The sequence below is a fragment of the Priapulus caudatus genome, unplaced genomic scaffold (genome assembly GCF_000485595.1).
Source record: "Priapulus caudatus unplaced genomic scaffold, Priapulus_caudatus-5.0.1 Scaffold51, whole genome shotgun sequence".
NCBI classification, from domain to species: domain Eukaryota; kingdom Metazoa; phylum Priapulida; class Priapulimorpha; order Priapulimorphida; family Priapulidae; genus Priapulus; species Priapulus caudatus.
The window spans coordinates 394,132-407,029 of NW_014577112.1; the positions used below are offsets into that span (position 1 = coordinate 394,132).

General features: G+C 44.0%; 2 protein-coding genes across 2 annotated transcripts in view; both read right to left on the bottom strand.

The window, feature by feature from the left end:
* LOC106820895 (eukaryotic translation initiation factor 3 subunit B-like) overlaps nt 1–7,079 on the bottom strand; it is a gene marked incomplete at its 5' end in the record, with an annotated part of 17,329 nt that extends 10,250 nt beyond the window's left edge. Inside the window, 11 exon segments of the mRNA XM_014825491.1 lie at nt 1,727–1,849; nt 2,235–2,307; nt 2,509–2,617; nt 2,845–3,020; nt 3,439–3,505; nt 3,655–3,786; nt 4,069–4,226; nt 4,571–4,699; nt 4,998–5,055; nt 6,312–6,431; nt 6,887–7,079. Of these exon segments, the coding sequence (XP_014680977.1) occupies nt 1,727–1,849; nt 2,235–2,307; nt 2,509–2,617; nt 2,845–3,020; nt 3,439–3,505; nt 3,655–3,786; nt 4,069–4,226; nt 4,571–4,699; nt 4,998–5,055; nt 6,312–6,431; nt 6,887–7,079 (1,338 nt within the window).
* A 4,335-nt stretch (nt 7,080–11,414) lies between these two features.
* LOC106820896 (carbohydrate sulfotransferase 3-like) overlaps nt 11,415–12,898 on the bottom strand; it is a 6,809-nt gene continuing 5,325 nt past the window's right edge. The window contains exon 2 of the mRNA XM_014825492.1: nt 11,415–12,571. Coding sequence (XP_014680978.1) covers nt 11,580–12,571 — 992 coding nt within the window. The 3' untranslated portion in view covers nt 11,415–11,579. The remainder of the gene's footprint in view (nt 12,572–12,898) is intronic.

Consider the following 12,898-nt stretch of genomic DNA (forward strand, 5'->3'; position numbering starts at 1 on the left):
ACACACACACACACACACACACACACACACACACACACACACTCCTTCTCATCTCATTTCTCTGTCTTTCTGTAACGTTGTGCTTAGTATTTAGTGGCGTGAGTGCGGTGAGATTGTGTGTAGTATATATAGGAGTAAATGAATGACATTTACGTGGAACTATTAGGTAGAGACACAAACACGGAGATGTTGGTAGTAATTACAATTTGATTTTATTGACTATAATTTTATTATTGAAACGGTCTAAGTGCCTGTGTTATATGCCCCTTTTGATTTCTACATAACTCTGTAGCATAAATATCATATATACACAACTTGTAACTGTGTTTTTGTAATGTCTATGTCATATACATTTTTCGCTGCCGTTGGTCGGCGCTAGTGTCGCGCACAAGAAGTATAGAATGCAATACGTAGGTTCATAATACTTCATATATAATTTTGTAAAAATTATGAACCTGGTTGTAGAGAACACATATTAAGGATTAGATTGTTATAAAATCATATTCATCCACATGACTCCCCTGATTAATTATAAGGCGGCAAATCTTCAAAACGTTTCTATAATGCGCAATAGATAATATGGCCAGGCGTGTCAATGCGCAGGCTTACTATATGCTAACAGATATGATATGAAGATGAAATTATGTAATTAAAAGATAGAGGGCATACTCATGCACTAGGAACGTTTTCTATAGAACAAAAATGAAACACATTGCCCCCTTATGTAATAAGACGGAGCTCCACTTATTATACTCCTATTTCCTATCCGTCCTTGATATTTCCAAACTTGAAGAAAGGAGGCTCATTAAAACAAGCTCGGTTTTTTTTGTAGCGTTTACAGATTAAGAAAAACATGCCATATGCATAGCTTTACGTAGGAGTTGCTTTATTTTGATTACTGCCTGATGCAAGGACACGCCATGTTTTTATAATATATTCAAATAATAGAGAAAAAATAAAAGTGTGCCTACCACCGCGTCAATATTTTGTAATGAGCGTGTAAATTAATAATTAAGTTATGTCTCAGGTTTCTAAATTTATATAAGAGAATGGGCAATAGAGCAATAGAGCAATAGCAATAGAGCAATATAGCAATAGAGAATGGGCAATTTCTATATATAACTATAAAAGAATGGGAGCTATTAATTGCAGGTTTGTTGTTTATATTTACAATAGAGGGTAAATATACTGGCACCACAATGCAAATAGGTGTGCTTGTTATACTTTCTGTGTATACTTTATACTTGGTAATGATCCAGCCGCAAATTTTATTTATGTACACAATGTATATAGGTAACATATGTAATGAAGCTAATATTACCAAGAGGGAAAGTTGATTAGAAGAAACTAATTAAGGAAGTTGTAAAGCTACCGGCTAGCCTAAGGGATAGAATGTTAGGATGTCGCGGCAGGTTTTGGAAACAATTAATCTTAAAGACGATTAAGCTTAGTCGTGCCATGCCATGCAGCCACGTAGAACGGACAACTTGACCATTCCAAACCGTCCAGTAAACTCGCCGTCTAAGGGGGCGTGTCGAGGCCAATAGTGACGTCAGATAGCGATCGGCAGAGACGATCGTTAGCGAACGGCGCAGCAGCGCCGCCTCCGACAGAGACGTGCGTAGAAGTGGAACTGCGGGAGCATACAGCCGACGTCGTGAGCAAAGTCCGCCGATATTGTACCCACGCTCAGTGTCAATGCCGCCGCAACTGAAACCGTACTTACTGAATAAGGACACTTGGTTGTCGGACTTGACGGTGTAGAAGCTAACGGTGATTCGTGTCGATTCTCCGTGGATCACGGCAAACTTGCTGCCTACTGGCTCCCAGGCGAATGCGATGATGGGCTCTGAAACCGCACGTAACAATTACATTTCGCAGGCATCCGACCGTGCTAGTACCTCGCTAAATCTGTTCCTACAAGTAGGAAACCTTTCGTGATTGAGGGCCGATGTATACACGCACGAGCTAACAACCATGTAATGCCAACGTTAACGGACAGGAGCGAAGGTCATTGTGCTCGGCTACTGACAATAAACCTACCAATATAACATCAGCATGGTAGATGCTGATGTAAAAATTTAGATGCGAGGCTATAATAACCAAGGTCTTGTGGGAGAATCGATTCTGCAGTACAAGTTAAGTAGTAGGTGAATGAAAAAAAATGACGCTGAGCAAGATGCACGGTTACCACATCCTTCACACTGCCTAAGGGGCATGATCCGACTACAAACCTTTTAATTCCACGACATCCACTGGTATTTGCTTTTCTCGTATGTGGAATATTTCGAAATTGTAGTACATGCCCTGTTAAACATTGACAAGATTTTATGAATGAGTAGACACAAAGCGAAACAAATACGCAACCAGCTTTATCGATTGAGCGATTTCCCGACTTGGGCGTTTTACGCATTAACAAAATTACAGGTGAGATTTATCTGTTTACATTTATGCTGCCCCATTCATCACATATTCCTGGATCTATTCACATCACCGTAGGCTACTTACGGCAAACTTGACCTCCCCCTTGTCATCTTTCCTGGACTTAGCATAGCGGTCAACCTTCACAGATAAGTAATCGCCTGTCTTCTGCCAAAACATCTTGATGTCGGCCACACTGTCAAAAAGAACCACACATGGTCAGTCACTGGCTCAGCATATCAGTATATTTCGGAAGCACCATGTCAAATGCAAACACACACACGCGCGCACACGCACACACACACTATTCTTAGAATATCAATAATTAACCACCATCAATTAATTTCTTTAAGGTGAAGGCAACATGCGCGCTCAGTCGAGCGCACGCGCCGCGGTTGTCGACATGGCAAGCGCGTGTCTCACCTGAACAGGTTCTTCACGCGCAGCTCCTTGCGGCTCGGCATCTCGAGGAGGACGACGCGTGCGGGCACGTTGTTGTCCTCCGGCACCCAGTAGACAATGATGTTGTCCGACGGAGACCAGGAGAAGTCCTTCAGATTCGTGACCTTCAGACTCTTCTTGTCCAGTAGCGCGAACGACTGCAGGGGGACGAGCAAAGAATCGCATGAGCAACCTAGTAGCAACCTAATCGCGTGGAACAGGCGTACGTACAATGTTCATTGCTGCACAGTAGCATATTTTATGGCTGGCCAGAAGTGCACATAAGATGCACATGACATTTACGATTACAATGACAATTACATATTACACATTACCAACCTGCACCACGCTGTGTGTGAGCAAACATACTAGAGCAACTTGTGTCAACACCTCAGGGGACAGCTCAATGCTGCCACGCCACAACACGCACGTTTAATTTCTCACACAAGACAATCACTCAGCTCTCATGGTACACGTAAACAATGTTCACGACGCAGGACGAATACAGCTGAGTTTAGCACAAAATGAGTCACGTTACCCTTTACAACAGCAATTTTATAGGAAACAAATGCTCACCGGTGTCTCATAGACAGACAGCGTGTCTGGGCTCATTCTAGCTAAGTACTTTCCATCATGACTCCACCTATTCAAAAAAGCAATCATTTGTCAGGCTAGTATAAATCGCACACTAAAACTCAGTCAGCCGTCAACACAGTCCCCGTGCTCTAACGAAACACAATTTGGTGGTATTGTTGATACTGCAAACAACAACGCTAAAAGCATAACCCTTACTTGAATATGGGCCACACCGAATCCTTCTCGCAGTGAAAGCCACGCTTCTTGATGCCGGTGCGCAGATCCCAGATGATGATCGCTTGAGGATCGTCTTTGTTGTCGGGCAGTGGGCTGAACGTGACCAGATACCTGGAGAAGTAACGCCAAACAGTGTTCAACAAATATCCGACAACGTAAAAACGACACACGACGGTAACGCAAACCCTGCTGCTCAGAGACAGAGGGGACATTACAATATGGCGCTGAAGTGTGAAGGTTTCCAGCTGCCCCACGGCGACCTTTAGCTCTTATTTCGTGACCATTCTTTAACTCGTGTGAACGGCAACTCTCATCGGAGACAGTTTCGACTGCATCTCTCCTGTTCGCGTCTATTAATAAACGAGCTTACCCACCCGAAGCCTGGGCACCTACTTTTCACACGGCGAAAAGTCGATCAGGTGAACACCGCTGTGGCTGAATTTCATGATCTGCCGGAAGTTCTCGCCACCCCAGAGAGCGATGCCGCGCTGGTGGAACGTGGCGAGATACGTGCCCAGTGGTGACCAGCGCACGTACGTCTCGGTCCATTTCTGTAGAAGAAACACGATCACATTTGCCTCGGGAAGGAACGTGATCCAACACAAGTACGGTGATGAACCGCTGTTACCATAATCCACGCTAACTCTCAAATATATTTGTTAAATGGAATTATGGAATACTATATGATCAGCGACATCAAAACCAGCACTGGCGGCGAGAAGCATCAATCGCACATACGGTTTGTTTCACTAATCGCCATCCATTCCCCAGTGTCACAGTTCTAACAATTTTCTCTTTCCTCTCAGTTTCTCCCCTCATTTTCATCTTTCTCTCTCGCACGCTCTCGCTTTCTCTCTCTCCTCGTTCACAATCGCTTCCGCATTGGATAACTCACAGCTCGCTCTTCCAACATCCTTGGTTCTAGCGGCGTGTTGAGGAAGATGCACGTGCGATCTCCACCATCGTGAATCACACTGTACTGGTCGTGGCAGTCATTGTCCATCAGCCAATGCCGCAAGTTACCCTGAACGAGGCACAGAAGTATAACATTAGCAATGGGAGCGCCGAAGAATACGTACAATTTACAGAGATCAGGCTAACAAGACAACCATGTAAATTTTTATAAGGAAATGAGAAACACAACTCACTAAGTATGTAAAACACTATTTCAGTGTCCAAAATATTTTAGCACGATTCTGACGGGACAAAATGAAGCTGGTTCAAATTACGGGAGATTGGAAATTAATTCAGTGTGACATTAGCTATAGTTGGTATTATTACTACTAATCTCAATATCTACCTGGCTAGCACGCAACCCTTACCGGATCTTTGTAGAGTTGTGGTTCCGGAGGTTCCCAGTCTTCTGGTATGTTACTGTACCTGGACAACGACAACAAATCCACAATGAACCACGAAAATGGCCAAGCCTCAACTTTCTAGGCAAGGAATTTTAATCTGCTTTTTTTCACATTTTTAGCATAACTGCTATGCACACACAATACATGCACAGGGCATGAAATTAAGATTTTTGCACTGGCCCAGAGGGTTGGTAACAGCAATAATTTACCAGCCCTCACAAATTCTGTTATTTTTCTCAAAAATAAACGCAAGACTGTTTCACCGACTCTTGCTTGTCTGAAAAATGTTGAAGTGTGCGGTTGCTGTTGAACAGACTATAATGCAGATCTTGAATGATGTCCGAAGTGTTTTTGTCAATGTCATGTTTCGCGCTTGCATTCTCGATTTCAAATTCGTAAAATGTTGATATATTATAGCGTGATATCATTCACAGGCATGAAAATGACCGGCACGTGAACTCGAAAAAAAACTGAAAATGTGGAAACAATTCTGGGATCGGGGAAAAAGCGGAAATCCGCGGAAACGCGGGAAATTTTCATGCCTGCATTCAGGTAAAATATTAATATAGGCTATTTGCTCATTAATGCTATAAATAATGAAAGTGTCAATGACACTGTAGCTCACCACAAAAAAAGGACACAAATGAGTGAGTGAGAAGAAGTCAGTTTTAATTCAGCAACCATCGACGTACATTATAGAAACAAAGAGTATATATGGGAAAACTCCCATTATATATATATTCTTGATAATTATATGTGTAATTTTTTATGTGAAAATAATGTTTGAGATGTGAAAGTCTGAGATGTGGGCGAGTGATGGCGTTACACCTAAATGATCGCCATTTAACGTTTTTATAATATTCAGATTTAGGCACTGCCTAAAACTTGCCTAAAAATCTTGACGATGTCAAGGTGAGCAAAAATGTAGGTACTAGCTAACACGGCTGAAAGCACCGGCTCGGAGGGCCGGTGTTTTGCCAATCTTACTGGCCATCCAAATAATTTGTCGGCATATGCCGGTGCTAATTTCGCACCCTGCATGCACCATTTTCACTTTTTGTTAAACAAAAAAATGGCCACTCTGTGAGTTAGAATTTCTCAATCAAAATGAGAAAAACATGGAGAGAATAACATAGAAATTTAGCCAGGATAGCGAGGATAGTGCAAATGCTCGGACTGAAATAAGGTTTTTGAATTCAAAGAGTCAAAGATTTACATGAGTGGTAAGTTTATAAACTCCTTCCACAGCAAGCTACGAAACACATTTCCTATACTCACTTGTCAAAATCCGTAAGCAGATTGACCTCGAAGGTGTGCAGCTTGTCAAGCTTGTAGCCTTTTGTCATCTTTACAGCCTCCCTAGCACTATTTGGGTTCCCATACTCAAAAAACACATAGCTGTAAAATAAGGACCACAAAGATACAGCCCGCGACCCGTGACATGGGACCAATATGTTTGCAATGTCGTGTGTGAAAAACGCACTGTAAGCATGCCTCAACCTAGCTCTAGAACTATAGCCCTTCGCTCAGTCACCTGTGGCAGAGCGAAGGGCTATAGTTCTAGAGCTAGCCTCAACCAAGAGAAAATTAAGGGGATGTGCTTCAATGGCACTGTGTTATCACAATGTAAATCAAGAGAGGAGTTTTCTTTTTCCAACTCGACTAGTTTAGCATGAAAACACATAGAAGCAGATGTGACCATAGGCACTTCACATGGTTGGCTGAAGTTGAGTCTGTATATTTAAACAATTTTAATTTTTTTAAATGAAAAAACACAGGGTCTCTAGCCTTCTCGCATCGTAACATTAGGTTTAATCCTATACATGTAGAACTTCTGATCGCGTGCCACACACCCCATTGTCTTTCCGTTCTCCTTTGGGTAAAACTCATTGACGATCTTTCCGAACTTTGAGAAGATCTTTCGCAGGACCATCTGCAGTTTTTCCAGTCGATCCTGCCCAACCTGGGGTATATTGTCTACAACGATGCACGATTCCACGCCATCTGTTTCTTTCGGTCGCTTGCGTAACAAGTCTCCGAGCAACTCTGAAACAATCAGTTGATCAAGTACAGGTGATTTGTCAATTTGTCATCCATCTGCTTCAATAAATCCAGTTTGGACAATTACTGTTATGATAGTCACTGTATGTCTGTAAAGTGGGTATGTGTGGATGTTTGAATGTGCATGATCAGTATTAATTAGCTCTAGAACTATAGCCCTCCACCCCGCCGCAGGGCTATAGAACATGCTATGGCAATTTCCAGGGAGTAAGCAAAGACAACTTTTTTGCGGTTAGTAGCTTATTCGGTATGCCAAATAAAGCACATTCTCTGCCGCACAAATGTCTTAAGTTACTACAAACGCTAAAATTAAACCGCAAACTAACGCTTAAATGTTGTACTTGTTATATTACTCGCCGACAAAGATTGTTTACCAACTTGTAACCGCCATTTTTCGCTAGTGAGCGGGCACAATGTATATTTCCAAGTGGAGGGGTGGGCCCGGTTGCACGCGGTTGCAAACCGCGCTAGCGCTGCGCAACGAAAAATGGCGGTTTGCAACTGCGTGCAACCTTCCCACCCCTCCACTTGGAAACACATTGTGCCCGCTCACTAGTGCCACTAGCGAAAAATGGCGGTTACAAGTTGGTAAACAATCTTCGTCGACGAGTAATATAGCAAGTACAACATTTAAGCGGTAGTTTGTGGTTTAATTTTAGTGTTTGTAGTAACTTAAGACATTTGTGCGGCAGAGAATGTGCATTATTTGGCATACCGAACAAGTTATTAAACGCAAAAAAGTTGTCTTTGTTACGGTACTCCCTGGAAATTGCCATAGTATGTTCTATTGCCCTGCGGCGGAGCAGAGAGCTATACTATAGTTCTAGAGCTAGATCAGTATGTGCAGAGCACTACATATAAGAAATTCTAAAACAATATCTCATTATCACTACTCACTAGTAACGAGCCACGATCATACACTCGAGCCACGATCATACACACGATCACACACACACCGACACACCTGAGCGTACACGTATACACGGATGGGAAAAGAAGTATTACAGCTGGTGCCGTGGTTAAAAACTTGGTAAGGCTAGCACTTAATAGATAGACTATACTAGGTACTTAAAGTATGTGTATGTGTATGTATGTTTAATATATGTTCAGAGTCTCATATAATTTTAAAAGTATATTTCATATACCTTTGAAATACGTACTGACTATACAGCTACCGTACAGTCTCGTACGTAAGCTACAGTACTACAAGACGTTTTTCTTGTGTTGAGATTATTGTTTATAACACACGTACTGCGTCTAACATAAGTTTGTTTTTCATACCTCGCTCGGCTGTGTACGCATACACCGAGATTGTGAGCACAAATACGAAGTCAACAGAATACGGGCTGCCATAACTCTATCACGATGAAATCGTAAGTGCTAGTTTATGATTGAAATATATCGAATTGTTGGGATACGCATCGCAAATTGTGAACCGTTACTACCCTAAAATCTTATTATAACTAATTGTAAATTTTAATCATGACAACTGTTACACCCCGTATTCAAACCCACCCACTACTCTCCGACGATAACATAGATCGTCGTAACGCAGATGTGTCAGATGACGAAGTTGACGCGCGAGACACAGAGATTTCTTTTCCAAAGCAACCTATGCAGGAATTGGTTAAGGAAATACAATCGTTATTACTCGTATCAGGGTATAAAGAGTTTAACGGGACAGATGATACGCCAGTAACCTTTACTCAGTGGGCCCAAAACATTTCCCATCTATTTGTTATTTTGGACGAGACTGATGATAAACGACGCGTTCGTCTCGCTTTTCGTTTACTTGGAGGCGAACCGGCGAATTATGCCGCTGAGATTCTAACCGTTTCACCTGAAATTCGGTGGAAACATTTTTTGGAAATTTTAAAAACACGTTACACAGATGCGAGTGAAGCACCGCTCGCTTTTCAAAAATTGAAAAAGATAAAGCAAAGGCATTCAGAATCCCTTTCATCGTTTGCTAAACGATTGGAACAGCTGGGAAAAATGGCTTTCGGCCAGTTAGATGATAACGATGTAAGTCTACAACTAAGGTATATTGACGCTTTTATTGATGGTTTAAACGCTGATGTTTTAAAGAAAAAATTAGTGCGGAAAAAACCGTCTACATTTCAAAAAGCGGTAGAAATTGCCAAATATGAATCAGTTTTGGAAAAAGAAATTAACATGAGAATTCAGAGGTCCACTGACGACCCAGACGTGACAGCAATATCGTTAACAGACTCGCAGACAGTTCAGCGACAGATCAATGATATTCGTAAACTAGTCACAGCTTTACGACAGGCTTACGACAATGTCGAGCGACCAGACAGACAAACTACTGATGAGCGACCAGCCAGACAGAACGCTAATTATTCGCCGCCGCAGCCTAGGTACAATAACGGAGGCAGTTATCAAAATTCAAACCCTGTGCGATACACTAACTGGAGTCAACGAGAGTATGTTCCCCAACGTCAAGCATTTTCTAGACCGCAACAGCGTGATATGTCAACCATGCGCCCGCCACCACGGTACCCCGCCCAGTTTAATTACCCACAGCAGCAACAAATGCAGCGCCCACTAATCACTCCCAGCAGAGATGCGACATTCCGGTACACAGCGACAGGCGTTCCAATCTGTGTGATTTGTAACACCGCGGGCCATTTCTGGGCGAATTGTTCACGCCAGTCGCCATCTTGGAGGTCGGTAAACCTTCCCACCGATCTTCGCAATGCGAGACGATAGAGTCGGTGAATTTAACATCTCGCTCTAACTTAGATAACAATAGATTGGACCCCTCGTTAACGACAAACACTAACAATTTACCACTATGTATAGTTTCAGTCGCAGAGCAACAATCACATGCACTTATTGATTCTGGTTCGGCCGTATCGATTATAACTCAGGCTCTATGGGAACAGCTTGAATCAAAATTCTCGTATGCTTTCTCATCAGCTCACACGCAAATATTACGGTCCGCTAGCGGGAAAGATCTTTTTGTTATAGGGAAAGCAATTTTGCCTATAACAATAGCGAACTTAACAGTTAAACACACATTTTTCATTGTGCGAGATTTGTTTCAAACTGTCTTGCTTGGATATGACTTTCTACAGTACCATAAAGTTATCATAGATTGCGCACAGCGACGGTTAATCATAAATAATTCTACAATACAAATTTTGGATTCAAAGTCCGCTCAGACATTTATAGTTACCTCAGACATCCATATTCCGGCGAAGGCTACGCGTATGTGTGCAGGTAAAATACAGATTGCTAACAGCACGGACACGCATACACGACGGCCAGCGGTCAACACAACACAGATTGCTTTACACAATGCCACGCTAGCAGGCACATTCATACAAGCAGGTACAGAGATAGCATTATACACACCAGTGCGCACACGCCATGCGCCATACATACAGCAGGGCGAGTACCCATACATACAGCGCATAGCGTTAGTACGTGATTGTCAACCGTTTGTCGCGCCTACAAACCTGCCCCGTATGGGTGTACAGAATTCTATGCAGGCCTCTACACGGTCATTAACAGTGCCACTACAAAATGCTAATGACATGCCCAAGGATAAACCAGTCCACCCTCCTAACAATAGCAGTCGTTTGGTCAAGTTAAGCCACTTACACGCCACCTATCGGGACGAAATGCAGAAACTAATTACAACTAATAAGGAATTATTTGCAAGCAATGATTATGAGCTTGGCTCGACTAAGCTAGTGCACATGAAAATTGATACGCGAGATAACGCCCCTCTCAAACAGAGACCTTACAGAACACCTCTATTACAAAGGGAACAAATGAATAAACATTTCGACAGGCTATTACAAGCAGGTATAGTCGAAGAAGGTACCTCAGACTGGAGTTCACCCTGTTTTTTTAGTTAAAAAACGTGACGACCCCGCAGGACGTTTAGTTATTGATTTCCGCCGATTAAACGCCCTGACAACAAAGATCTCGTATCCCCTACCTTTAATCGCCGACATTCTAGCCAGTTTAGGTAAGTCGCAATATTACACAACTTTGGATTTAAAATCAGGATATTTTCAAATTCCAATGGATCCCATTGATAAATTAAAAACTTGTACGGTAACGTGTTCAAATTCTTATCTGCGGAAATATTTACCTTTTGGCCTTTCCGGGGCACCAGGTATATTTCAACAGCTTTTAAATTCTGTGTTAAAGGGTTTACTTAACGTATGTGCTACGGTTTATATTGACGACATCGTCGTCTTTTCCGCTACGTTTGAGCAACATTTGAAGGATATTCAAACCGTTTTCGATCGATTAAGACACACAATGCAAATAGGTGTGCTTGTTATACATTCTGTGTATACTTTATACTTGGTAATGATCCAGCCGCAAATTTTATTTATGTACACAATGTATATAGGTAACATATGATTTCGACAGCACTATAATTAAAATCACACGATACAACCCCACGTAACTGTGAACCCAAACCGACGCGAGAGCCAAAGGTTATCTACTATACATTCGTTTATACCCTAGTGCCTGAAGCACGTCCGAACAGACATTTTCTATCTGAATAACGGAGCGTCTTCCCAGGGTCATGGTCCACGAGAGCGCCGTGGCCGTAGAGTTCTCGCGGACCGCCTCCCAGTGGTAGTTAGAACCGATGGCAGGTCCCGTGTGCGCCGCCACGAAACTTTCCAGCAGCTGCCGACTGCTGGCCAGACCGGCGAAGCTGTGCAGCTCTTCCATGGAGCTAGCCGTGTGAATCGCCGCATCCTCGTAGCGCAGCAGCAGATAGTCGCTACTTCGGATGCCCTCGGCGCTGAACATGTTCGCGCGCATGCGCGCGCAGATGCGCTTGGCTTCGGCACGAATCATCCTGGCGGGAACGTGGTCGGGATGCGTGCTGGGGAGTTTGTGCACGGATGCGAGCAGCCCGCGAGGATCGCGCACCAGATGTACGACTTTGACGTGCAGACGACTGTCGTCGAGCAGCGGCAAGATCGCACCCCCTATCGTCGGTCGGATCAGCTTCGTGGCGACGACCCTCGAGAGACACTCTCGCTCCAGGCTGCCGACAGTGAGCTTCCCCAGCGGACACGACTGCCACTGCTCCACCGACGTCTTCGTCTTCTCGCAGCCGAGCCCTCGCACGAGGGCGCTATTTCGCGCGAATATGCCCTTCTTCTCGGCGACACCGTCGACGAACCAGTCGATTGGCAGGTCCGAGAATTGGCAGAGCAGGAACCTCGGCAGCGCCTGCAAGGCTAGCGTCTCCAGTACGTCGTCGTCGACGCCGGGAAGGTGTTTGTTCGCCTGCCATATCTGCCGCAGCGGCTCGTACAGGTAGAAGACGTCCGGATGAACGTTGAGCATGTCGCCGGTGAACGTGCTGCCGCCTCGGTGGTAGGCAATGAAAACTATAGCCGTGCGCCTCTCATCCGTCTGCTTAGCAATAGCGCCGGCAGCGTCCTCTATCGTCAGCTGCTGTAAGCGATCTGCATCAAACCGAACGATAGTAAAGTAAGTTTAGCGAGAGAGATCGAGAGGGTCGAGGGTGATGAAGGAAGGGATGGAGTGATGGAGAGAGCACGCGGGAGAGAACGGCAGGCAGCGAGATATTAGAGATAGAAAACGCACGCGCGCGCGGGAGAGAACGACAGGCAGCGAGATATTAGAGATAGAACACGCACGCGCGCGCGGGAGAGAACGACAGGCAGCGAGATATTAGAGATAGAACACGCACGCGCGCGCGGGAGAGAACGACAGGCAGCGAGATATTAGAGATAGAACACGCACGCGCGCGCGCGAGAGAACGACAGGCA